The following is a 27,288-nucleotide window of genomic DNA, read 5'->3' as shown; positions in this document are numbered from 1 at the left end:
AAACCTCAGGAAGAGCCACAGAGGAGGGATCCCTCTCCCAGGACGGATAGACGTGCAATAGATGTCACAAGTACAGAGCAGATCAACGAGATCACAATTGTATACAACTACTCAGGAACAACTTGAGGAACACAATAAAGGGCCCAAGGTGTTGACCCAACCTCCAAATTCCCCAGATCCCGATCTGATCGAGCATCTGTAAGACATGCTGGAGCAGGTCTGATCCATGGAGGACCAACCCCCCAACATACAGGACCCAGAGGATCCACTATAAAACACCCTGGTGCCAGACACCACAGGACATCCTCAGAGGTCTTAAGTCCATGTCGTGACAGGTCAGAGCTGTTTTGACTTCACAAGGGGAACCTTCACAATATTAGGGAGGTGGTCATAATGTTATGCCTGATCGGTGTATAGTCCCTATAGGATACACGATATGTATGGTTGTGTGTGTGTGTGTGTATGTGTGTGTGTGTGTGTGTGTTCTAAGCTAAGGGCTACAGCATACTCTTTGTAAAGGTTGGCCTGTCAGCTCATTTTTCTCTGACTCCTGAGGCCTCCATATACCTGTAAAACCTGTGTGTGTGTGGGTGTGTTCTAAGCCAACGACTTATCCTTGGCTGGCCTGTCAGCTCATGTTTTTCTGACTCCTGAGGCCTCCAAATATACCTGTAAAACCAGAAAAATAACCTGCAAGGAATGAGGAACAACGCCAGTAGAACAATCTGTACAATTGAAATAGTGATTGACAAAGTGCTTTCAGATAGGTCACTCCAGCTTTTTAGAACAAGAGGGAGAAGAGTTGAATTATCTCCTTAATTGTCACCGTAGTCTCTAAGGTAAATGAAATTGACCAATAAACAGCATTGATAATGGCTTTTGAGCAGTAAATTTATTTAAGTTATTTTAGAATATATGAATGATAAACTTGAATACTTTGAATGCTGTCTGAAGTGTGTTTTTTTTATGTACTGTGAGAGTGTTGTTGTTGTAATCTGACACAGGTCTCTTTTGCATGCCTCTCCTGCAAGCACTTCGGTGACAGCAAGTGACAGGTTTTCTACAAGTTACCTAACAGTTAGACAATTATAACAGAAGCTTGACATGGACCTTGTGGAACTTAATTCACCTCAGCAACGATAAAACCGTACCTGACACATTGTTAGAGGGATGGTCGAACACTATTTTCTATACCTGTAAAGACAGATCTACTCAGTACAGAGAGATGGTATGGTAAATAATGTTTGTCAGTAATATTCCATCTTTCAAGAAAAAAATCACGAATACGAATGTACAATTTACAAAAGTTTAATTTAGTTTTGATGTTTACAGGGAAGCCCAGTTCATGGACCATTACACTAATGACCAAACAGTACGTTTCATTACAGTCCTTCTCAAGTACTGAAGCACTTTTTCTGAAACATTGATAGTATAACAAACAATAGGTACAATCGTCACATTGGTTTGTATTGTGCAAAATACATCTTCACTGCAAAAGGCCACAAATAACAGTAAACCCAACCATCAGAAAAAAAAGACACATCGAGCAGTGCGTCACTGCCACCAATATGATTTTTAACTTTTTCATTATTAACCCACAACAGTCAAATGTGAAAGTAGTTATGTTAAATATCCTCAAGAGCTTATAGACCATATTCACATGGCAGCCATGACATTCGGGGTGGGAAGCTCAAATGTTGTCCTGCTGTGTTCCGGGCTGCAAGTCCTATAAACGGGCAACCTGACAAATCATTATTAATTTTACCACTTCCTGACTGATTAGCAGCCCAAAAGACAATGGATAGTGAAAACACAGAGGTACATCAGGCCACAGTTTCAAAGTTAGACCACAAATATGATAATCCATTAGCTTCTGTCAACAAGTGGTTGGATGCCAATGTTGACTTTTGTCGAAGATAATAAGTAATTAGTAGATGATAGTAGTATTGACTGTAGTAGCGTTGCGTTGCATTTCCTTTCTTCACATTGTGTTACAAAAGGTTATGCTTTGGTTAGGTTTAGGCACATAAAGTACTTGGTTAGGTGAGGGAAAAGATCATACTTTGGATTCAAATAAGTTCATTCAGTCTTGTAACTCACGTAATGTCAATTTACTTACATTACATCATTCAAAAATAAATCTCTCTTGACTCTTGGTCACAAACAGGACACAAATTCAGATTGCTGGTGGAAAAGTGTATGACCCATTCCAACCACCTGAACCAACCCCTGACAGGGCCATTTCCAGAAGTGTTGCCAGAGCATTACCTAGCTACATCCAACTTTTGCATAGGGCCACTGGCCAGCCTGCTGTATGTGACACACTGGGGGTAAAAACAGGTTGAAATTCACTATCCATCTTCTTTTCAGTTGCTGATCAATTTGGAAGTGGTAACAATTCCCTACGCTTACTGGATTTGCAACCTGTAACACAGCAGCATGACATTATCCCAGCATGTGAGCTTCATACCCTGAGCATGACATCAGAGGAAAATGGTTGCCATAAATACATTTCATGAAAAAGTTTCAACTCAAAAGTCTACGTACATGTTTCTCATTGTTTCCAGTATTTTCCATATGCACAATGAGAAAGAAAAAAGTAAAACCCCTTCACCACCTCATTGACCAACCTCATGTAATATCTGCCATTGCAATACATAAAAATGTACTACTAACTGTTGCCAAAATGCCTTTGCTGTGGTGTTTCTTGTGTCCAAATGACCACATACCATTGCCCACCTTTCCTTCTTTGTGAGCAGAAAAATAGTTGTACATTTAAATTATGTGAAGGCACTGAACAAAGTGAATTTCACACAGTGATTTACATTCGAGGATTCTGCCAACACTACTGAAGAAAACTGGCAAGAATCTCTGTACCTCCTTCCCTGTACTTACTTAAGTTTCCATTGACTTATGTCACTTGGACATGCACACACCCACCCACACACGCAAACAAATTTCCACACATGTTTGCATTGATAATCCGACACACACTCAAGACAGGGTTGGTTGAGATCAAGACTGAAACACCAATGAACCTACTGTAAACAGCCGTCCCAGATCCACATCCTCTTTCAGCTTGGTGGGGCGTCAATATCCACAGTGATAAAAGTGTACAGGCTATCCTTCACAATCTCCTTGACTGTGTAATTAAGGGTATTAATCCCGTCTTTATCCATGGTCCACTGGGTTTGGCCCAGTTTACCAGGATTCTTGGGATTAGGTTCATTGTGCAAGTCTCTCGAATGTCTGACCATCCTGTACTTTCCCGTCACCAAGTCAGGTCGAGAAATGGACATCCCACGGAAGATAACTCGTTGATAGATGTCGTCGTCCTCACCACCCCAGCCCCAGTAAGTGTTCGGGAAGCCATTAATCTTCAAGAACTGGCTTTTGGACAATGAAGAAACCCCACCAAAGAATGTGTTATAAGGTAACCCGAAGTTAAACTTGTCCATAGCCACAGCCAAATGTCGTGGATTGTCAAAACATTTATAGAGGTTACGGTCATCCATAGGAACCAGATCTATGTCCGAGAAGACGAAGCACTCATAATCGTATTCCTTCAGTGCTTCGACATAGCCTGCGTTCATCAGTTTAGCCCGGTTGAAGATTCCATCTCCATCCTGGTTGATGATATACACACCATAGTCCAACTGCTGTCGCATCAATATAGGATGGAGGTAATACAGCCAGTGCTTCATGTGCTCATGCCGATTTCGGAACGCAATGATGATTGCCACCTAGACAAAAATTTGATAAGAAAGTTTGCTTCAATATAGTTGTAAAGAACCATTAAAAGTCAATTCCAGCCAGTATTTGACGAGCTGGGAATGAGACTTACAAAATCAACTTTCTTACAAATCGGACCGTTAAGGCTTTGATATTCTTGCCCTTAAAACCACTATAGCATCAACAAGTCTGTTAGCAGTTAATGTAGAATATGATGAAGTTATAATTTGAGCAGTTAAGTTAAACCTTTTTTTTCAAGCAAGTTCGCATGCTACTCACTACATACCACCCAATGTATCAGTGCACTGTAAATACCTTCTCTTTTCACTTTTGATTTCATGAAAAAAAATGATGATAATGTTATTTCTAAAGAAGATACATTTAAATGAAATATAACTATAAAAACACATGCTTTAAAAAATGTGTGAAACTGAATAATAAATGCACAGTAAAAGACAAAAGTTGGGGCTAGGACAGCCCAAAATTATGATAATAATAGGCTTTGCTTGGCCTGTGCTACATTCAGTACTTAAATGGCTGCTACCCTGAACACTGTGAATTTAGATCCATGATCATAAACCATTCAGCTTCTGTTTGTTCCTTTTTTAACTACATTGTTTTTTGGATCTTGTATCTTTAACAAACTGTCTATAAACTTAATTAAGTTATTGTTTTATTTTTGCATCCTTGAATAGTTTGTATCTTTGATGACTTTTTAAACTGTTACTCAACATCATTGGAAATAAGGGCTGCCTGCGATGATCTTCAAGTTTAAAGGTGCACTATGTAATTTTGGGGGAGACACTTTAATCACAAGAAAAAGATATTCATTGGTTTATTTGTTATGATTAAACAATCTAAATAAACTAAATAAACAAGCTCTCTTTGTTTTCATACTGAAACTGAATTTCAAACTGAATAAACAAACTGACCTTAAAGGACAACACAATTTCGTACTGTTTTACTCTGTTTATAAGTGGCGGACCCTGCCACCTTTCTAGCTTCAAACAGTGTTCTGGGGACCTTATCTTCCTCTGAGAACAGCTTGTTTATTTAGTTATAAAAACTAGTATAAATAGTTAATAAATAGTTCTGAGTTTGTATTAATACCTCATTGATATGTAAATATTAAAATTCCGAGTTTCAATTTCTTCTCGAGAAACTAAATGGTTCACCTTTAAATAAAGGTAATATTCATAAGTTAGCGTTGATTTAGTTCTAATTGTATTGACACATTACTTCTACTATTACTACCTTTATTCTATTCATTCATTCACCCACCTTATGTTGGGAGATGCAGTCCGGTGGCTTGTATCGTCCTCCCTCCTGAAGATCATGACTGAGACCCTGTCTCACCTCATCCATAGTTCGTTTAGGGTCAAACTCGACATGGAGAGGACCAACAAGATCTGGAGGGATGTCAGGACAGGGTCCTAAAGTCTTGCTCACAGGATCCAGCATCGGTGTCATCTTTTCGCTGGTCTTTGTGCGTTCAGTCTCCATTTCCCACAGCTGTTTCACATGTTCTTTTACCATCTGAGAAATGGCTTCATTTCCATTTTCCACATTTTGTTGCTGAGTCGGAAAAGTTATAGTGCAGTTTTGGCTGTAGTACGGAAAAACTATAAAATACACCAGCGCTAGCACAACAAAAAGGGCCAGGGCGTTAAAAAGTTTTTTCAGCATTTTTGCCACCCCTGAAGATCAGTGCTGTGTACTCATCAGCTCTCGTGCGTCTCTGTCACCTGTGATTCTCTTTGCAAGTCAAACACAAGAGCCGCCAGACAGGTTTTTATTTTCTTTGGGCAGCTTCCTTGGTCACGTCAGCAGACCAGGTTGGGCTGCACACCTTATGTTAATAATTAATAATGCTTTTTATCATTTGTTTCCACTTACCCAGAATCTATTGTATGGTTCAGTTAAAAGAGTATTATTGTGTGACTCAGTATGTCTACAATACCATTATGTGTGTTATTTTAATTTCTAGATGATCTACAAGTGCTTTGAGACTGATTTTAATTTGAATGAGACAACAACAAACACAAAAGTAATGTACTAGAAAGAAAAGAAAAAAACCCTTATTAATGGCTAAATTGTCTTTGAAAAATGCAGTATTACTGCTATATATAATAGAGCATTAATAATACCTCCTGTATGTTGGCAAATGGGGCCCTCTGCTGGTGTGTGACTGCTTGACTGTCCAGTATAAAGCCTGACAGACCACGAGGTTATCCACAACTTTCCCTCAAAGAACAAGCTCTCAACCCTGAAAGAAGTCCTCAGACAGATCCTTCAGAGTAAATCTGAAATATCCACACACACATGCAGACGTCCCTGTGATTTCTGTCTGTTGCCACGACTCTTGTAAAAAAAGTGTTTCACCTTACAAATACAGCAGGGCAGGGTTGTCCCTCACCAGGAAATACAATATCAAGGGAATTTCCGCTTGCAGTAAATTTCTCCCTTGTAACGTCACTGGATGGTATCCTACACAGCTGTTCCTATTCATGAGCAGATGAACCAATCGCAGGGTCAGCAAGGGGAGTGCCACCAAAAATGAGGAAACTGGTTTTATGTCAATACAGACAATTGGGAAGGGTATCAGTTAAACTGGTCGCACCCATCTTTCCATTGTTCCCTGCAGGAACTGTGTTTCAATGTATGTGTTTAGGCCTTTTGTGATTATCTAGTTCACCAGAAAGTCATAAACTGGAATATGTTGGGCAGAGGAAAACATAAAAACATGAGTATGAAGTATTGTTAGTTCTACAAGGATATGCCAATGCAGTTTAAGCACAGCTCTGCAGGTTTGACATGTTCAGCTGAAGGGTGTGGTGTGATGTGGGGGGGATTTAAGTTTCAGTGTGAAAAAAAAGGGCCCTTTCCTGCTAACGACTGGAGCAGATGAGCTAACTTTGGCTCACAGTATAACTGTTTGTTTTCCATTCAGTCGTCATATTGTATTTTTTATTGTTGAACACATTTTTTATCGTCTTTTGCATCCATACATTCTAAAAAAAAGCAACAAAATGATATGTCAAGTACCGAGATTTTCTCAAATATGCTCACATTTAATTAAAGAAGACAAAATACATAGCAAAACATCTTATAATGTTATATACAAAAGGCATTGTGTTCTATTTACAGGGTAATAAAACGATGACAGCACAAACACACGACTACAAATAACTTTCCACTGAAAAACAAAGCAGCCAGTGTTAAAGTCATGTGACAAACTCGTAACTGATTAAACAGAGACAGAGCTGATAGACCTGTTAATCAAGCATGAACAAATGATTGCCCCTGTTTGGAACTGGTTGGATGAGTGTTACACATTCTGAAGACATGGACATGTGAGGTCTGAGTACACAGCTGTCTAGTTCCTTAAATAACGTATTGGCTCACAAGTGTACAATGTCTTCACTTTGTCTGCCAGTGATGAAGTAAAATACATAACTGCAAACATTTAGGTAACTGGCTTTATTGTCATTTCATCAGTTAGAAAGACATGGTCATTTTAAGTGATGAAAGATGTTTTCCTCAGCAGTAATAATCTGATTAGTGACTTTCAACCAGTGTTATAACTACATTTGTCTGAATTAAAGATAGAATATGTAACATTTCTGCATCAAAATGTCTAACAAACTAATCGACAGCAGAAATGACATGCATTGCATGCATTTGAATTTAAAGCTGAACTCTGTAGCCTGAATAGATTATCTCTTAGATCCACCCAGTAGCACTGAAGGCCAAAAGATTCCTACTGCACCCATCATACACTCAATTGATAATGTTGTTGTTAACCCTTACAAACAGGGACCACAGGGACACAGCAGCTTGGTTTATAGTTGCAGAGTAAAGCATGGCTTCTGAGAACAAATAATCAGGTCATTAATCCTGGACAATGCAGCACAATGTGTCTTAAAAGACTTAAGTACATCACTGCTAATGGCCGAGCTGCTCCAGACATCCCCTGAACCAAGGTGGCTTTTACTGTAAGTGAGGATTGGATTTTATTTTATCCATCTTGTCATTTTAAATGTAAGTGTTGTCCTGGTTGACGTGAAAAACACCAGTTGTTTCAACCCAAATTGGTGCGTTGGGTAGGCTTTGCTCAAAAAAGTGCTTCTTAAAAGAGCTCTGTGTTCAATTTAGTGAGTGTTTCTTGTGTGGTGGAAAGACAGCCGAAACTGAGGCTGTCTAGTGTCATCTGTGCAAGCTTACTGACTGTGTTCTGTAAAACTGCGTATTTTTCTGTTTTGGTATCTGTCATGAAGAAACAGTTAAACAGTTAAGTTTCTTTCTTTCTTCTTTCCTTCTTTCCTTCTTTCTTTCTTCCTTCCTTCCTTTCCAATTTAAGGTTCACTTGTAATGTATTCCCATGCTACAGATTTTATCCAGCGGCTAATTATAGCTATGTAAGCTATGGCTTTAAGTAGTGTTACTGACACTGCTGTGGGAGGAAGGGTTAAGAAATAAGCAAATGTTCCCACATTCCTAAACATTTTTCCCAGGGCTTTGATGGAGATGTTCCTTTGTCCATTTACTATGGTTCATCACGTCCACCATGGGGATTCCTTTTTGTTTTCATTACTGCTTCAGTTATGTGATATACATGGTTAATATGTTGATGTTGGCACTCAGCTGAATTTGAGTTCTCAGGGCTGAAAAATAGCCTGAGGTGCCAACCAAGATGTTAAATATTTGCTTAAATCATAATTCTGTCTAAAAGCATTTAGTGACCATAAAAGCTGAACTTTTTGACTCCTGAAAAACTAGAATAATACTGTATATGGGTACTTTTCCAGCCTCAGGTATTTAATTAGTGGTTTGTGGTACATGTTTGAGAGAGTGAGGAGAAAGTATTTTATCATTCAAAGATCACTCATTTAGAGTAAAAAATAAGGTGTAAAACTTCATTACTTTAGAAATATGTGTGAATAGTTTCGTGTAGACAGAGATGTGACGAGAGTGACCAAACCACCAGAAAGCACATATTTTTATCTGTTATATGGGTTACTCTGTTGTGGGGTCAACATGCACTTTATACTACTTTAAAAGTGCACTATGTATGACATTTTTATATGTATTTTCCTCTGAGAACAGCTTGTTTATTCAGTTATGGAAAAAAATAATATTTCTGAGTTTTTGTTATTAAAATTCTTCTCCAAAAACTTCATAGTGAACCTTCAAGTGCACCTACAGTGTAGTTACATGAGTGCAGTCTTGTGTGCCGCCACTAGAGGCTGCTCATGTATCACCAATAAAGGACGTGCATGTAAGCAACACTGTACTGGAAGTCTCTTTGCATGCCTATGTGTAGGATCCTGTACATCCCACTCACACGCACATATATAAACACATACACACATTACATGCATGCCCATGTGCATTAATTTGTGTGTTTAGCATGTGTCTCTTTCCGAGAGAATTCTGCTTTCTCCTCTCAACCACACACTTTTGGATAACTGGGCTGTTGTTTGCAGAGAAACCTGATCCTGAGGCCTCTATAGATGGAATCCAGCTTCAGTTTGAACATTTTTAATAGAATTTTTTTTTTTTTTACACCTCCTCCCGCGTTCTCTTTTGCTTATTTTTTCTGCTCCCACCAACTCGAGTTTCAGAGCAGGAATGATGCTTACCGAGACACATTTGCAACCAGAGGAGCAGGCTTGTTGGATGGGCATCCAACCCAAACTGAGCTAGCGAGACTGGTAAACCCCTGCAGATTTAGCCACACAAGGCTTTGCTGGCACTGTGGTATCCCTTTGGAGGTGGGCGGGTCTGCTTTTTTTGGACCCACATTTTACTTAGCATGCATGCTTGTGGTGACAGAGTGACATTTATGTAAAACCTGTATAATTTCTTAATTAAATAGATGAGTAGAAGTTAAAACATGTGCTTCCCTTTGGTCTTGGTTGAGAAGTTTACACAACTCATCCAGGATTTTTTTCTGTTGTGGTGATACAGAGCCATTTTCCAAGTTCTTCAGTGCCATTGTAAGTGGGTTTTGTAAGTATAGGATTGTGAGATAATTTTCTTAATAACACAGCACACTGCCACACCATACATGTAGATATTTTTCAATTCTGCTAATAAAAGGACTTTTTCACGGTCAGTTTATTTTCATATGGGTCTCAATCAATCTTTTTTGACCAACAAAACAATCACAAGGGTGCCAAGAATAGAATAAAAACTCCAGACCTGTGGTGGAAAAGATACAAGGCATTATTTAAGAAAATATATGTGTATATGTTTTGTAGCTTGAAATGTCAAAATGTCAAGTATCTTTGGCCGAGTGTAGATCCTCTGAGAGTATCAAAGCTTGCTGGAGGCAGGACAATATACTCCCCCACCATCTGAAAATCTGAATACATTGCATACATGCATTTACTGCAGCCATATAGACAGATGTGAACACACACACAGACACACACACACACATACACATTTATACTGAACCACAGCTCTTAAAACAACCCTAGTTACAGCCTAGAGAACTCAGCAGTTTAGTGAAACATGATGCCCAGACCATAAAAGTGTGTTTGTGTTTGTGTGTGTGTGCGTGTGTGTGTGTACGTGTATGTGTGTGTGGTTTTGAGTGGTCTCAGCTGTGTGGGACACACTGCAATGACAGCCAATCAGAGCTAATTCAGAATCAGAGTGGTTTTGACGGCTCCACGGTCTACCCGGGGGAACAAAGCCGTTTGTGTGAGTGTGTGTGTGTGTGTGTGTGTTTGTGTGTGTATGCGGTTGTGAGAGTGTGTATGTGCGCACACCTCTCAACCTCACTCTGCACTCCACCTGCTTCTCATTGCCCAAATGGTCTCACAAAACCTGTTTTTTGATGTATTCAGCACTTGTATTCAGAAGCTTTTATACCATAGGCACGAAAATGAAAGAAATGTACGAAAGGTATTTGAATTTGAATTGAAATGATCACAGAAATCAATTAAAAAGCTCTCTTTGTGTCATTTTTTGGGAAATACTTGCCGCTTACCAAATCTTTCTCATGTTTACAACACATGGGAAAAGTGAAATTTCCGCCAAAAGTTATATCGATCATAATCAGCTGAGTTTAATGTTGTTTATATTTACTATGACTACTGATCACGTGCAGACTAATTTCTGACTGAATTAAAGAGATGAGACCCCACCTAATATCCCCCTCCATTCATCCATTTACATCCACTCTCTCTGTAAAACCAAGGAAAATTGTGTTATATGATACAGTTTTATTCAAAAGTAGATTGGGACTTGTTTTTAAACCTTACCCGAATTTCCATTGGCATGGAGGTGAGTAGATAATGACAGATTTTTCATTTTTGGTTGAACTCATCCTTTAATAGAGTTATCTTTCATGTTACAAATTGGCTCATTTGCACAAACCATGATGGCTACAGCCTGTTATAATACACTTGACATTATCACTATTTATTACTGACCTGATATAACTTGAGCTTGCTTCCTCCACTGGGTCAAAATAACCATACTTTAGCGATGGATATGAATCCAACAGCAATAAGTGAACCCACGGCAATGAGTAAGACTCTTACAGGGTCTATGTTGTGACTACAAACAAACTAAGCATTGTAAACAGTTCAACAGCTCAATAGTTATATGAGCTGAGAGTCAACTTATAAACGTATTCGTTTTGCAAGGCATGTCATCCTGCGTCAGTGCTGCACGGCAAGTGGGAAAATCCAAATAAAGTCTATTTTGGTGACCTTAAACAAGTCATGCCACATTACTGGGCTCAAAGGTTGTATTTATCTTTGCTGGTGGTCTGACCAGTAAAGAGCTAGCATAGAAATATTTGGACATGAACATTAGACCTCATCCCTTAGAACAACAAAAATACCACTTGAAACAGGACAAGGAGAGGATGTGTGAAACAACTGGGGAAGTGACGACTGTAATTAGAGGGTGAATCGGGTAAATATCTCAAGGCTTTGAATTATTCACGTGTCACATATTTATATAAATCAATCCAGAATAATAAAAGCACTTTGGGGATGGATTTGAGACACAATCTTTGGTCTATCTTTATAGACTGTACTGCAATTCCAGGTTAAGTGCCTTGATCAAGGGTAGAACTCTTCCAACCCAGGTTTTCCTACCCCGTCCAGGTATCAGGATCAGTCAGTTTCATGGTCACCAAGTCTGCCACTCTACCCTTCAGGCTACGACCATTTGCAGTGTTTAGGAGAAAGCTGAGTTGGCATCATCAGGTCTTCAAAAGTTCAAGAAGCATCAGCCCTAAGTCACTGGGCTGGGGGTGAAAAACCATGGAGGGAAAACCGACAAGCACCCTCCTCTGCTCCCCTTATCATCCATCGCTCTCGTTTTCTATGTGACGTGAAGCTGGCGTTCTCCCAATGGGCCCTGTGGCGATGTGTCAGTAGCAAGTGGAGAGCGAAGGAGAGGAGCTCAATTAGGGCCCATTGACGTATGGTCTTCACGCCTAACTATCTTCTTCTTCCACCCCTGATAGGTAGCTCTGTAGAGGCTCACTCTCCCTCACTTGTTCGCTCAGTCACACATTTGCTACCTCGAACACCCACACACTAGCTGTCTCGCTCACTCACGCGCTCATTCACTCATTTCCCTCTTCATTAACGCAGGTCCTCTCTATCTCAGGTAGATAGACTTCCATGCTCATTTATTCGCCTGACACCATGTGAAAACGTGGTCCTTCCTATTCTCTCCCTGCTGAATGAGAATATCTATTCAGCAACATTGTCATTCACTGTGAATTTGACATAATAGTTGCTGTTGACTTTATGGCAATATGTACAAATAACATGGCTAAAATGTTCTTTTCATTGCAGGGATTATCATTAATTATAATCAATGGTCTTCTTGGTCTTCTTTTATGTTCTTAATTTTGTGTATGTGTCCTCCCACCCCAAAAAGACATGTACAGTAATTCAGCCTTGCTTCCAATTTTTCCCAATGGCCACTCGGGGTATTGCCGCAAAAAATCCCCTGCGGCCCAAAAAGCATCTTCGCTTTACACCACAGTTTGGTAAAGAGACGTCTGTAAAACTGTTGACGGGAAACCTCCAGCTACAAACATGGTCAATTCTTACTGTTTGTATTGTATATTTTGATCCATTTGGGGTTTAATCTTTGTCAAACTTTTCCAAAGCCCAGAAAAGTCACTATTTTTTTTCATGATGTCGCCGCTGTGAGGACGCAACTGGTCGAACTGGCGAAATGCTGTTTTCACACTTACTTTTTTGTACGCCTCAAACAAACGTTGGTACAACATTTTACAACTAGAGTTCAAGGGGTGTTAATAGGCAAATTCTGTTACCTTGGCTGGCTCTTGGTTTTCCTGTTTCAAGCCTAAGCTAAGTTAGCCACCCATCCATTATCTGAAACTGCTTTTAGGGTCACGGGGGGCTGGATCCCAGCTGACATTGGGTGACGGTGAGGTGGATAAGTCACCAGTTTATCACTCAACTTTTTTTTTTGCATGTCTTTGGATTGGGTACCCGGAGAGAACCCACGTAGAGAACATGCAAACTCCGCAAAGAAAGGCCCTGCACCAGCCTGGTCTTGAACCGAGGTCCTTGCTGCCCGTTAGCTTAAGCTAAATTAGCTGAATGCTAATTAGTTACCATACAAGCATGTCTATTCATCTACCTAATTCTCAAATGGAAAGTACATGAATGTTTTTTTCAAAAATGTCGTATTGTTCCTTTAATAGTATAGTATAGTAATATAGTAAATAGCCTAGAACTAAAACTTTCACTATCATAATTGCTAATGTATAAATATTAATTAATAAATACTGCATAAGGCCTAATTAATAAAACACAATTATTTTTAAAAGTTTCTCAGTTTGTCGTTGACTGCTTTGCCTGATGGACCATTTTCAGAGTGAAGTCAGATATGTTGACTGCGTAGTAGAAAGACCACAGGTGAAGCTCTGTAGTTAATTAAGGCCGCACTCCATCTTCCTCCTTTTCCCCTTTTTTTTGTCGGACATTTAATGCCACGAAGCCAATATTATTGTAATTTCCCAGCGAAACACTGTCTTTTTTGGTTTTTTAAAAAAGCACTGTTTTATTTTTGTTTCGTTTTTTACGTGAGAGTAAAGGTCAAGCCGGAGTCAGAGTCGGACCACCTGTCGACTGTGCTAGCCAACGTTTCTGCCATCATGGAGGGTGTCCTCAGGGATTTCAGCAGGTATCATAACGTTATGGGAATGAAGAAACAGCGCCGCAAAGCGCACAGGAAGAAAATACACAAGGACACACGCGAAAAAGTCTATAACTGTCTGAATTTGCGACGCTACAGCTGGTGCCATAATGGTACAACAACACCAAATGGCAAACATCACTGCTAGCCAACTACGGAGCGACAAGCCTGGAAAGGTGGATTTTACCCTGCTGACATGAAGACCCTGCTGGAGTGCATTGCTTCTAAAAGGTAAGCTTCTCCCTGGAGAAATTATTTCATGGTTTCTTTTGGACTTCTGAGCTGTTGGTGGACTATGTTTAGGTGTGTATTTTCTGTTCATGCGTCTCAATGTTCCTGTTATCTTTCACTCTTTGAAAATGGTTGGTCAGACGCCCAGACTGTCATAATACAGTTTTTGACATATAGGCTACTCTTTGCTGAAGGATCACTTGATCACACTTGCATTCGTGTGTTGAGCAGTGATGGCTATTAAGTGCAAGTACAGTGAGCTTCTTTCTCATCTCCAGTGCTGTTTCTACTGTAAGTGACATTGCTTTCTCTTTGTCTGTGTCTCTGCTCGTGTCTACTGTTTTTTTTTTTGTGTGGCATTGCTTTGTGATGATTTTTGTGGGATGTCTGTTTTGAACAACTTAATGTGGCTGGTGGGTGTTTTTTCTTCTTCTGATTCAGATCGGTTATTTATTGTCTATCAGCTAACAGATGTGATGTTTATATTTTCCTACACAATGCAGCTGTGGGTTAGCCTACAGTACTGTACTGTATTGCAGACCTACATTAAAATGAGCAAGGCCAACATAGGAACAGCTGCTCTGGCTCTGTTGTAAAATATAGCCTGCAGCCCAGCTTTGCATTAAATGGTTTCTAGTGTTGTGTGTATTGTTTGAGTTTTTGTAGTATTTCTAAAGAAAGGAGTGTAAGTATGAAGTGCTGTGGCAGGAAGCTCTGGACAGGATTTGGATGGCTTTTATTCTTGACCTGTGTGAACAAAATCTATAATTACAAAAGGCTGAAGCTAATGCGGCTCTTTGGTAGGCCTGGTACAGCTGCATGTTACTGCAAAAATACTTGTTGTCTCAGGTTGCAGTGACAATAAGTTATTTTAAAAAATGCAGTACTTTGTCTGGTTGGAGCAAGGATGTTTAATTAAATCTGGACACAGCCATGGAGACGGAGCCCTGTTCATTCCCATGAAAGCTGCTCAGTGGCACATGAAGCCAAAAGGGCTTGATAAAAATGACCCAGATCTTCTGTGTTGTGGGCCAATAGAGCTTGCGCACTAGAGACTTCCACCGACCGAGCTGGCTGACTTCCTGTTTAGCACCCGGCTAACTTGAATGGGGATAAATAATCTAATTGTGTGTCTCTTCTAGATTTAAAAAAATGTATTGGACCTAATGGCTCAAATTATGACAGATGAACGAATCACTTCTTCAGGGGTTATGACGCTTCAAAAAATGTATCCACCTTTTTACAGACACATCTTTCACAATGTTAGTGAAAAGTTTTTTGGGCGGCAGTGTGTCACGTGACGATGTAATTACACGGTTTGGCCATCAACAATGAATGGGTTAGGGTTAGGGTTAAAAAAATTGAACTACTCAAGTAAAGTACTTCAAAATTGTACTTTAGTAAAGTAGTTCAGTAAAATGTACTTATGCATATGGGTTCCAAATATCTGTTATCGGTCTCCCTCATTGCTAATAATCGTTATTGGTATTGACCCTGAAAAAAACATATCAGTAGATCCCTAGTCAACACTACACAGCTTGTTCAGCATGTTGCAGTAGTTTGTCTTCATGATGGCGTCACATTTTGTTGTTCCAGTAGGGTTGCTTCATCTTAGACACAGAGGTAGAACCACCTCTAAAAGCAGAATTAAAATGCAAGCATTGCTATAAGGCTTTGACAATAATGTCTTTCAAAATGCAAAAGTTTATGGCCTAACTTGAGCTGTCTCGTGCAACTTCCTGAGGAGCTGGGTGTCGGTCTTCCCCTTTGTATTTTGGAGTGCTGAATTATTTCTAATAATTAATGGAAAATGTTCAGCACTCTTAAGAATCTCTGACAATCTTTGAACCATCTTAGAACAGAAGAAGAAATGCAGTCTCTAGGTCTCTTACCTCCATCACTCCTCCTCTTCTTCCCCCCCGCTTGTTCTTCTTCTCCCCTCTCCCTACCTCCTTCCTCTTGACATGTGTCACATTTTGGGCTTCTGCTCTCGAGGGATAAATGCCAGATTACATGGTGTAGTATTTTTATCCGTAGTACATTAACCGCCGGAGCTTACAGCATCAAAGCTTGGAGGAGATCATCACACAAGCACACACACACGCACACACACACACACACACACACACACACACACACACACACACACACACACACACACACACACAGAACTCAACATCAACTGAAACGGAGAGTGTAAAGTGCCTCCTTTGATCTCACCCTCCCTCCTATTCCTAATTACCCCAGTGACACACATACATGCAAACACACACAATGCACAGATGCCCTAGCCTGGTCTCACACATGCACACAAAGAAATGAATACATCCTGGGAACGCGTGATATCTAAATCCGTGAAAAAATGGTGAATTAGATGTCAAATGTTCATCTGCCAAAACCTTAACAAAAGCGGCCTGCAAGGGCGTGTGATTACACATTACTCATTCTGAAATTATGGCGATATTGCAACTACCTTTGCTAAATATGCAGAAAATCATGAGCTGATAGAGCTGTAAGATATCCTTAGCTTCCAGCCTCTTGAATCAGTGTCTCAGTCATGTACAACCCCTTTGGTATTAGCTGCAAATGAGTGTTCTTCCCTTGGTAGATGCATTGAGGAAATAGCAAGAGTTTTAGAGAATTTTACATCTTCCCCCAGTTAAACATTTGTTTAACATAGCCTAATTGACATATAGCTACTAATTTTTAGATTCCTATTTTGTGAAGTCTGAAAAGAAAACATATCAAGTTTCCAAGCAAAATAACAAATAGCAAAGCAGTTACTCCCGCATGCAATCTATGTATAGATGATGGTAGATGATATGATGGCAACAGTCCCCCCCCCCCCCCCTTTTTTTTCCTCCCCTATCTCCCCATAGCTGCTTGCTAATTCTATATTGCATGGATATGTGAGATCACTTTGTCTTACTTTATTGATGATCCATTAATTTGTAACCTCACCCTGCATATTTATGTTTAAAAATCAATAAAAAATGTATCACAAAAATGATGGCAACACTGCTACTCTGCCAATACCCAAACACATAATTACTGTGATACCCAAACATGAGGCAAATTGTATTACCCATTTTGTAACCTCCCCTGTACTAGTATTCCTGATTGTTTTCAGTTTGGCTTCAGTGAAGAAACATTGTCCAAGGATTGTCTACATACAAATGCATGCACATGTAAACACACAAACCAGGTAGTGTATGCTCTAAGATTGGCACCTCACAAGAGGCCTTTGATGTTTACAGTCTATCCAAAATAAAATAAATAATAAATTATCTTCTGACTTGTTTTGCCTGCCACAGAGGTTTGACAGCACTAGTCACAGAAACTGTGGATGGAAAGGGGGATAGTGAGATAATAACACTGTTTCTGTACAGGAGGCACAGCATGAGCAGCACATTAGCAGAGTAGCAGCAGTGTCTCCATTTGTGTCTACACAGGATGCATTCAGGCACAGTTGAGTTGTAGGTTACCTGCGTTTAGTCAGCAATGAGAGCCCAAATACACAAACGCTTGAGAAAACAGACGACCGAAAAACAAACGCCTCCTGTGTAGAAATGGCATACATTTAACAAGTGTTATAAAAGTAGCTAGATAGAGTAGGTCTAACTGTAGCAATGTTCAAACAAAGAATTGCTTGAGTAATTGCTATACAAATTGTTGCCAATCAGCTTATGTATTGTAGTGATGAGACTTTGTAGGCCTCTTTCAGCCTCTTGCCAATGGCTGCTGACCTCATTTTTAAAATTTGCCATAGATTTTATTCGCATGTAGAGAGTGGTGGTTGTCAATGGTTGAGAAAAGCCAGCATTGTTGTAGGTCTTGGAAATGGACCAAAAAAGGCTGTACTGTGTATATTATCTGATCAATAACTGAATAAAACCAGTCCAATTAATAGTAATATGAATCTAATTGAGATTATTCAGCAAAGGTAATATTCAGCAAAGGCAAAACTCAAGCTCATAGCAGTTTATGAAACAAAGTAAACACATTATTTAGGTAAAATGGAAAGAAGCAAAAAGACATTCTCTCTCCAATGCTTGAAATTGCTCAACAAGCTATTAGCTCATCTCATTCAAGTACTGAGAGTTTTCTCACTAGCTTATCGGCTGCCAGCAGGACCTGATGCGGCCCATTCAGCCTGCTGAGATCGCTGCCTTGTTGACCTTTGGGTGCCGTCAACAGATCAATGAGGGGATATTTTGCTCTGTTTCCACCAGTGATGCTAGATGTGTGAAGAGCCTCACCCTACTTCATGAGGTCATTTAGGAGAGCTTTGAGTGGTGGGGAGAGGGTTTGTGCTGTGTTTTCTGTGCATGTGGCACATTGAAGATTGAAACCGTGTGTTTGTTCATGATAGGGTTAGGTTGCTTGTAGGGGAGATGTAGCATGAGTGACTTGTTGAGATGCTTAATTGGCCCTACAGTACATGCTGTTTAGGTGAAATCAATAAGGATCAATTCATTGAGTGCCTCACTATAGGCTTGTGTGTGTCATCTAATAACAAGTGGAGATTTCGTGATATTGTGTGTGTGTGCATGTGAGTATATACAGGTGGCTTAGTGTGTTCCTGATCAGCCTTTGGATAGAACTTCGATTTGCCAGTTGGACCCGTCATCTCTTGAGGTCGACTCCTGCATTACTTCAGGCCTCACTATAAGGCTCTAATAAGTCATAAGACATTGCTTCTAAATGCTAAAGTGGTTCATCGTTCTGGTGATTATTAAAGAATTGATACTGGATGATGGATTAAATGTTTTGCACCATAGTCTATTATTAACATTCTCTCGTTGCACTTCTCTAATGTGATCATTTGCTGCTGTTGTCTGTTTTATATGGTTTAAATTAAGTTAAATATATTTGGGTTTTGACCTTTGGCTCTAGAAGCTTTTGATGGACTTTTATTTTTATTTTTAAATCTTCAAAATGTTAAATGTTTTAAATGTTAAATTTAAAGATCTTTGCTTTGGGCAAATGAGAGTCGTTTGAGGTTGAGTTGAGTGTTAATGTCTGTCTCTGTTTCTCTGTGTGGGGTACATACTCTCACCAGGGGTGGCTGACAAGAGACGACTGTGGCTTACCACACACTGAGAGTGCTGCTCTTCTTTAATCTCTCCCCCTCTCTTTCTCTCTGTGTTTCTCTCTCCCCCATCTTAATTTCTCTCAACCCTGACACGTAAAAGCATTCCCTCCCATCTTAACCACGGCGCTAATCCTTCAGCAGGTTTTTGGGGGTATCGTGCTGTTTTGGGGCTCTTCTACTGACACAACGGTTTAGTATCATAATGGCTTGCAAACACCTGTCCAATTAGGCTGATTGTGATGCACCTCAAACTACTAGACGGATCCTGCGGTGTGGCACAGAGATTTAGCAAAACACACTAAATACTTCTGCTCTAGAGGGATGTTTTTGCAGTTTGGTGACAAATGTCTTTCTGTAAATCCAGGTTTAGTGAAGGGTAATTGAGGGGGCTTCAAGAGTCAGTTGTCAGAAAAGGACAAAAGTCTTTCCGCTAAATTTAAGTTCCAACGTCAGTTTACTCTGTGTCACAAAAGTGGTGAGAATTACAGGTTGTCCAAGGTTTATGGGAGGGTTTTTTAAAAACACATTTTGCAGCATTGAATTCAAACATGTCTAAAGTTAAAAGTGGTGCACTGGCTTAAAGCTTTTTGTGTTTTTATTTAAAAGTTGCATAAGTAGCGGTGACAAGATAAGCAGAGACTGACATTTTAGACATTATATTTGGTAACAGGTGATTGCTCAATTTAGGAATTCATACATACATCGACAGCCCAGTCAAGCTCAACATTTTGTATCCATACTGGTTCTATACTCACAGTGCCACTATAAAACTCATGCCTCCTGTCGCAGCCACTTTATTCATCTTAACTCCTCCACAGGGGTTGTTATTTGAACACCGCAAAGTTGTCATGGTGCACAGGAATGGGATATTTGGGGAACGACATTGGGTGGGAATGCATTCAAGGACAAAATGTTCAATATATCAAGCATGGTTCCTGCGCTGTATAGTTTACCGAAAACTTAGCTGGGTGAGTGTTTTACCCTTGGCAGTATGACCTGCCATATAGTTTCAATGACACCCCGCTCTTGCTCGCAAAATTGTTCAATCAAATTAAATTCACACGTTTTTCCTACAAGCCAGTCTTAAGCTTGAAGGATAAGTGAGACCTCATCATCAACATATCAAGACAAACTGAAGCTGCGTCACTCTCAGTGAATGACAACATCCTTGGCAGTTTTTTGAAGAAATATCCTAGTTTTTTGGCCTTGAAATGACTAACATTACATAAAGCTACTCAAGATCGATATTACAGCCTGAAATAATCCTAGATCAACATTCATTTTTGTCAGCTAAATCAATAAATTAATTACAGTGACCCCAAAAACCCATTGCATTCTTTAAAAAAACAACAACAAAAAACGTACATCTGTGGTCAAATAAGCCATGTCTGTCTATCTGCACTTCTCTGCTGTATATAAAAGTTTCATGTTTTATGTTTTGTTAAATTTTTTTATGGAACTTTTTTCCAATATAACTTCATTTGTCAGGGGTCCTCTTTGTTTCTAGTGTCCAAAATCTGACTGGGACCTTAATTAATGAGTCCATTTTATATTTATGTGGTGCACTGTATTCACTGGAGGTGAACAATGGGTTTTTGATGCACAATAAAGAGTTTGAATTGTAAAGAGCAGGGTAAAATGACATGTATTGCTACTTTTTGACCATGTCTGCATGGTCTTCCGACATTTTGGATTACTTTTAATTTTTCTTGGGTCTTAATAAATCTTAAATTTGTAGTCCAGTTCTCTCTAGCAGTAGGTGCTGCACAATGTAGCCAACATGCAGCTATTTGGGACATGCCAAAAAACAGATTTGGACAGATAGTCTAAACCAGGCCTTCTATTTTCAAAGTGGATTATATTTAACTAGCACAGATTAGGAATTTAAAAGTCTTCGAAAGCTTTAAAGGTACTCATCCAACAGCGGAATCTAAAGGTTGGACTGGGCCTTTAAATGAGCCCAAACACCACTGTCTATCTCTCTGTAATCTCTTTTCCCCTCCAGCTTCATAAAAATGTTGAACAGCCTTTCTCTGAGTGACCCGGGCCTTGTTCTCAATTAAACCCCATCGCCCTCAGCACAATTAATGGGGTTTACCAAATTAGTTATTTCATTAGTGACAGGCTCCTATCTACTGGATGGCTGCTCTACTATACACCGTGTACATTCTTCTTCATATTAATTTTTCCTTGCTCATTCATGAGCCTTGCATCAGGGCAACACCACCCTGTTTTTGACCTAAAGAAGACTGTATGTGTTCACCAAATGCATATTCCACATACATTGTCACATTTATTTTTGTCTGTGCACATTTAGACACTCTGAGGGTTATAACTGTGTCTGTGTTAGTGTGTTTATGTGTGTGTGCTTGTAATAAGGGGTGTAGCTGATGTGTGTGCTGCATTAAGTGTGAAGGCGGTGGTGGCAGCCTGCAGGCTCTAGTGCTGGTTTAGGAAGACATCACTCTCCAGGCCAGGCAGATAATGAAGCACAGTGTACAGAGACACAGATAAGACGACAGACTTATGAACATCTCTCTCTCTCCTTTCTCCGTCGCTCTCATTTGCTCATTTGGTCTCTCTCTCACACTCTTGCTTTCTCTGTCTTTTTAGGGCTCTCATCACACACACACGTACAGTAGACACAGTGTGTTTCTCCCTTCCAGCCAAACACACTCGTTTTCTTCCTGAGCATGATTAGAAGAAAATAGTTGTCAGGGAGAGAGGGAGAGAGAGAGAGAGAAAGTGAGATGGAGTAAGAGAGAGAGGGAGAGATGAATGGAGACATGAAGGGACATGTCATACCATTCACAGAGCACTAGGTCTGACAGGAACCCTCAGGACATGGCACTCGTTTCAAGTGGGGACCAAATGGAGGTGGCACCAGGCTGTCAGTGCTCTCTAGTTAATTAGAAGACATTGCCGTTCTGGCTCGGAGAGGGCAGTTGGAAATCACAGTCAATTACATCCAGGTTGTAACATGAGTTTGGCACCGCAAATCACCTTGTCACAGCTTATCTGATGCTATCCATAATGGCTTCATACCATACATTTACAGTCAATGGTGGCATGTCTGCACATATTCTAGAGTTAGTTGCGCAGTTATGCAAAATTGAGTTTTTGGCTATCATTCAGGAAGAAAAAAAATAAACAAAATGACCATGTTTTCTGCAAAAAAGTCCAGTATGCATCTTGGTTTCAGAGTCAGGATTTGGTATGTTATCGGCAGGGAAAACAAAAAAATGTAGATGATAACATTTTGGCACTTATTTTATTTTATTATGTCACTGATACTCCAATGTGAGACTCTGACCTGTTATAATTCATGAACAAGTAAAGCTTTTGCTTGTCTCCATAGGGCATGCACAATGGACTTGTGCATCACACATGTGAATCCACATTGTAGCGGGGCTCAAGCTCTTGGACCATATGCTTTAATATTGTGTTCTCTAACACAGCGATAAACACTCCATTAGTTATTGCTTTGGTGTGAATGTGCAGTAAAAGGCTGTCTGAACGCTATGAGGAGGAGGACTTTCATTTCAGTCTGTTTTTTGTCGTTTTCCACTAATGGATACATTCAGGTGATTCCGTCGTAAATGACATGTTTTCAAGTGTTTCCACAGACATACCCGCCTTCAGTTGAACAATGTCAGCATACAGTTTGACCCTAATAGCTGTCCACTTTCGCGGTACCTATACAGGAAATGGTAATGCTCCTATACAGTGGAGCAGCAACACTGCAGGAGCTTGACTAACCTGACAGTAACTGGTTGGTTTACAGGGCTTACCGAACGAAGGAAGTCACATAGGCCAACCGAACGGTATGTCTTGTAACAAACGGTTATGAACGAATACATGTACTGTTAAACTCCTCTTTTCTATGTGTAATTTCAAGCATTGTAGAATGATTTATGATCAAGAGAAGTCAGATAAAAGTCAAGAAAGAGAAAAAACATCTGAAGAATTCTAATTTTTCAACCACTTCAGCTTTTTTGATTTCAATAAAATTACTGCAGATTAAAAGCTGGGTAGGACCTGCGATATCTGAAAAGTTTAGAGGAACCTACATTTCGAAGTCTGCTTTTTTCTTCATTCACATTTTTTGGAAATCAATTTTGAGGTGATCCCTGAGAACCATCTAAAGATCCTCAACAGTCATCTTCCATTCCCATCTGACACACCTTTTTATATGCACTCTACTGTTCAATATAAGAAAATAGCCAAAAACAAATTGAAAACAAAAACTGCACGTAAGATAGAGAGAAGTATTTCAGATTTGTTTTTACTACCTTTGTTTGGCCAGATGTGAAAATGTGCATGAAGTCTCACATTTGGCCTTTCCAAACAAGTTCAGTGAAAATGTTTCTACTCTGTATGCAGAAACTTTCAACAACACCATCACCAGCAAACCACTCAGTGCCTGATTCCCATCTCTAAACACAAAGGAAAATGCCTGTCAAGTCTTGAAAGAAATCGTGTACCTGCATTTGAAAATCCATTAGGCAAGGCGTGGAAGCTGGAGTAACCGAGAGCAGTGGAAGCAGATGAAAGGGGTGACTCATTCAGTGGTGCTGCAGTGTATTTTGAAGGTGGAATATGGTTTCTAACTCGGTCACATGGGTGAAAACAGAAAAGCTTATGGAGACACGGTCATGCTTCTGTGTAGGCATTCATCGGCATACGCTCTTGGGTATAGACATGGACATGCGCATACACAGATGCATGCACATTGCCCTCTGTGGCTCAGGCTCCCTGGTGTTGTAACCAAAAAGCTACAGGAAGACACACAAATCACTGCTTGTAGGCAGAAAGAGAAGAGGAGGAGGGCAGGAGGGGTAATCAAACGAGAGAGCACTTGAGAAAACGGTAGGCTGTTGTTCTAGTGCTGCTGTTCCCATCTTCTGTAAAATGAAGGCCCTGTTCTTCTCTGTCCATCATCTTTGCTGCATTCTTCAATCTCCCCATCTTTTAGGCAAACCCTATTACCAGAAAACTGCTCTAACACTACCTCAGATTGAAAAGTAAGTGCTTATTGTTTTCATGTACCGCATTTGCTGCTCTCCCCATCTCTGTCTCTCCTTTTCTTTGGTTAGAAAAAGCTATGTAGGCTCCAGCTTTTAACCATTTGCGATGGCTGAGGGCCACGCTCGTTTGATATCGCTGCACTTAATATCCATAAGAAGGACAGGAAATTCTGAAATACCTGTTTTTAAGTTGGACTCATCTGGTGTTGTTCTCCTTTCAACCACTCAAAGCCAAATGAAATCAGTCAGGGATAGAAAATCGAGGGTTGCTAATGACCAGAGTGAAGCAAAGATCATAGACCTTGCATGCACTTCACTTCAGTTGGAATCGGGACATAGGAATGAAAAGGATGAGTCAATTAGTATCAAACATCTTCATTTCTGGTCAATTCAATTATCTGCTTTTTTTATTTGTATCAATTCTGATGTATTCTCCCAGTTTGGTTGCCCATTGTACTATGCATTGCTCTCCTTATTGCTGCTAACTCGGCTGTTTGCTCTGGGGAGTGTACACAGCCACGTGTGTGCTGGGAACTAAACCACAGGTCTCTTTGGGGGTGATCGAAGGAGCTTTACCCCTGCTCCACCTGTGCGCCCCACTGTGTTTTTGAAGTAGGATCTTATGTTCATGTGAGAAGAATTGTGAAGGACTTGAGTGCTTGAAAACATGTGCTTTGGAAAGCTTGTATATTAGAAGATGGATTAAAAAGATTAAGGGAAATCAATGCACCCATTTGATCTGAAGTTTCTTTTTAGAATATTATAATTTAGATACATAAGGATACATTAGACCTCTGGCTTAACATATACGAGATGCAAGCATTTAACCTAAAAAGTGTCCCTCTTAGTTGATAGTAGAGGGGATACCTCTTATTCGTAGTTTATTGGAAACCTAGTAGTGTTCAGTTACAATAATTTATAATAATGAAATGCTCAATTTCCCCCTTGTCATCTGGTAGGGATTGAGGGGTATTTTCCAAAAACCACACAGTAGTGCAGATACCTGCTGACATGAGGCAGGTCCTCCTCCTGATGAGCAGGTCTTACGCCGCACCATTGCTGCATTTGGATTTGTTTATTCCATTTGGCAGTCAGTGAAAGATGCACTGAAAACACAGTTGTGATATTCTTCCTCTAATTTCATGGTATCATTTGGAGCTTTCCTTTTCAGTGGTTGATTGCAGGATGGTCTGCTGGCAAAGTAAACACACGCACACGCACACACACACACACATGCTAATTTTATTGGTCTGACTATCTTGTCCTCATCCCAAACACTCAGCAGCATTTACATTTCCCCCCAACCGCATCCACCGCAGACCTAAAACATCAATTATTTCAGCCATGTTTTAAATTAGGTTCTGATTGCAGATGTCATGTGACTTGCTGTAAGTAATCTATACTTCACTGTAATTGCGCAAGACCTGAGACTAAGAACAGCATGAGGAGAAACAGTAAACATATATATATATATAAAACATGCATGATAAGGCTTAAAATAACATTAAAAAGTAATATTTATGGACATATTTAGGCCACTTTAACTGCCTATGCAGCACTCTCCAATGTAAATGCACATTAGCATATATTATGACTTGGTGAGCTATGCAAATAAGCTGCCTTAATTAGGGATAAAAGTAATCTTTCCCTCTCAAGCAAGTTTTCTCTAGGCAAGTGGAGCACTTGGCTGTCAACAGGGAATTAACTAAACAAAAGCTCAGTGGAAAAGCACAACTTTTCCTCATCTGACTAATTCCCAGTGTTTTCTTAGTTAATGGTGTCATGATTTGTGCCTCACTCAGAGGTCTCAAAGCTCCTCCGCTGTGGACTCAGGCTTTGAGCAGCTTCAAACCCCAGCTGAAACAGTTAATGTGATTGGACATTTCTGGGTTGGCTAGATGGCATGTTGGATTAGTTGGTGTATTAATTATGCTCTTAGACAATCAACAGCTAAGACTAAGGCTCCACTTTGATACTGAGCTTCATTTCTGCATTGCAGAGAGTATAAGTCCTGCTTGGATATGCGCTGAACCAGAAACATGAGTTTTATTTTTTTCCTTTTTAAATATAGTACATCTTTTGCATACCAAAGAGACACATGGAGCTTGTCAAATTAGTAATATTGGCTCCTATGACTATAAGCCCTTTCCCTCACACAATTTCTATAATAAGTACACATCAACCCTCAGTGATGGTTTGTTTTTAGATCATAGTTGGTGGGGTAATAAAGTGGACTTCAAGTGCCCTCGCTTGACCCCTGGAAAGAACAGGTTTATGTGTTACATTTTTGTTAGATTTACACTTACATAATGATAGCATCTGCATTTTGCATGAAAATACTGTTAAAGGTATTGCTTTTCTGAAAACACATTTCTGAACATTTCAGGTTCAGTTTTTATTATTAAGTCTCCCCATGATAAGCTCTCATTCACACCAAAAGAAAAAATACATAGTCAAATATTCAAATATGATTACCATACCCATAGGAAAAGCATTTAATGGGTGGCAAGTACATCTTAACACCCCCTGAAAAAGTTGGTTTTGCCAACTTCCAGTAGTTTGACTTCTCACCTTGCTGCACTGATGTACAAGTGCACTCCATGATCCTGCAACCATCCCTCACTGAAGGGGTGGTTACAGGCTCAACAAAGGACTCCAGCCAAGTTTATATCAAACTTAGAACTGCAATTTTGAGTTCCACGCTTTTTCTGTAAATATTTCTGGATAGATATGGATTTGGATAGATACTATATGGTGAAGTGCCTCAAGCTGCAGTTCATGTAATGGCCAGTAGTTGGAAAAAGAAACTACAGCCTTCACCGTTGTCCTCAAAAATAGATCCTAGCGTATACCCTATAGTTGACTATGAACAGAACAATGAGCACTGAAATAATGGAAGTTTGTTATGATGATTTCATCCATTATATTAATAATTAGATCAGAATTAAAACGGTTTCTTTAAGCAGGGTTCTCTGAATTTTAGCTGGTGTTTTT

At 39.8% G+C, this 27,288-nt stretch overlaps 1 protein-coding gene and 1 long non-coding RNA gene across 2 annotated transcripts in view; one reads left to right on the top strand and one right to left on the bottom strand.

The window, feature by feature from the left end:
* Window positions 1–1,292: 1,292 nt before the first annotated feature.
* LOC311249305 (beta-1,4-galactosyltransferase 1-like) lies at window positions 1,293–5,446 on the bottom strand. Its single transcript, XM_084340234.1, has 2 exons — window positions 5,014–5,446; window positions 1,293–3,743 (listed from the first exon to the last, which is right to left on the bottom strand). Exons 1-2 carry the CDS (start codon window positions 5,416–5,418, stop codon window positions 3,075–3,077), a joined length of 1,074 nt encoding a protein of 357 aa, XP_084196360.1. The 5' UTR covers window positions 5,419–5,446; the 3' UTR covers window positions 1,293–3,074.
* An 8,227-nt stretch (window positions 5,447–13,673) lies between these two features.
* LOC311249475 overlaps window positions 13,674–27,288 on the top strand; it is a 136,653-nt gene continuing 123,038 nt past the window's right edge. Inside the window, exon 1 of the long non-coding RNA XR_014621188.1 lies at window positions 13,674–14,172. This is a non-coding gene — a long non-coding RNA (uncharacterized lncRNA). The remainder of the gene's footprint in view (window positions 14,173–27,288) is intronic.

This window comes from Pagrus pagrus (genome assembly GCF_965226575.1).
Source record: "Pagrus pagrus genome assembly, chromosome: 20".
Classification (NCBI taxonomy): Eukaryota; Metazoa; Chordata; class Actinopteri; order Spariformes; family Sparidae; genus Pagrus; species Pagrus pagrus.
The sequence above is the reverse complement of the archived record's forward strand: the minus strand, read 5'-3'. Positions and strand labels throughout refer to the sequence as shown.

Excerpts from the sequence above, each read along its gene's own strand:
- LOC311249305 (XM_084340234.1), bottom strand. The coding sequence starts at position 5,418 with ATGCTGAAAAAACTTTTTAACGCCCTGGCCCTTTTTGTTGTGCTAGCG. Across the intron at positions 3,744-5,013 it reads ACTGCATCTCCCAACATAAG|GTGGCAATCATCATTGCGTT; the intron begins GTGGGTGAATGA and ends ATTTTTGTCTAG.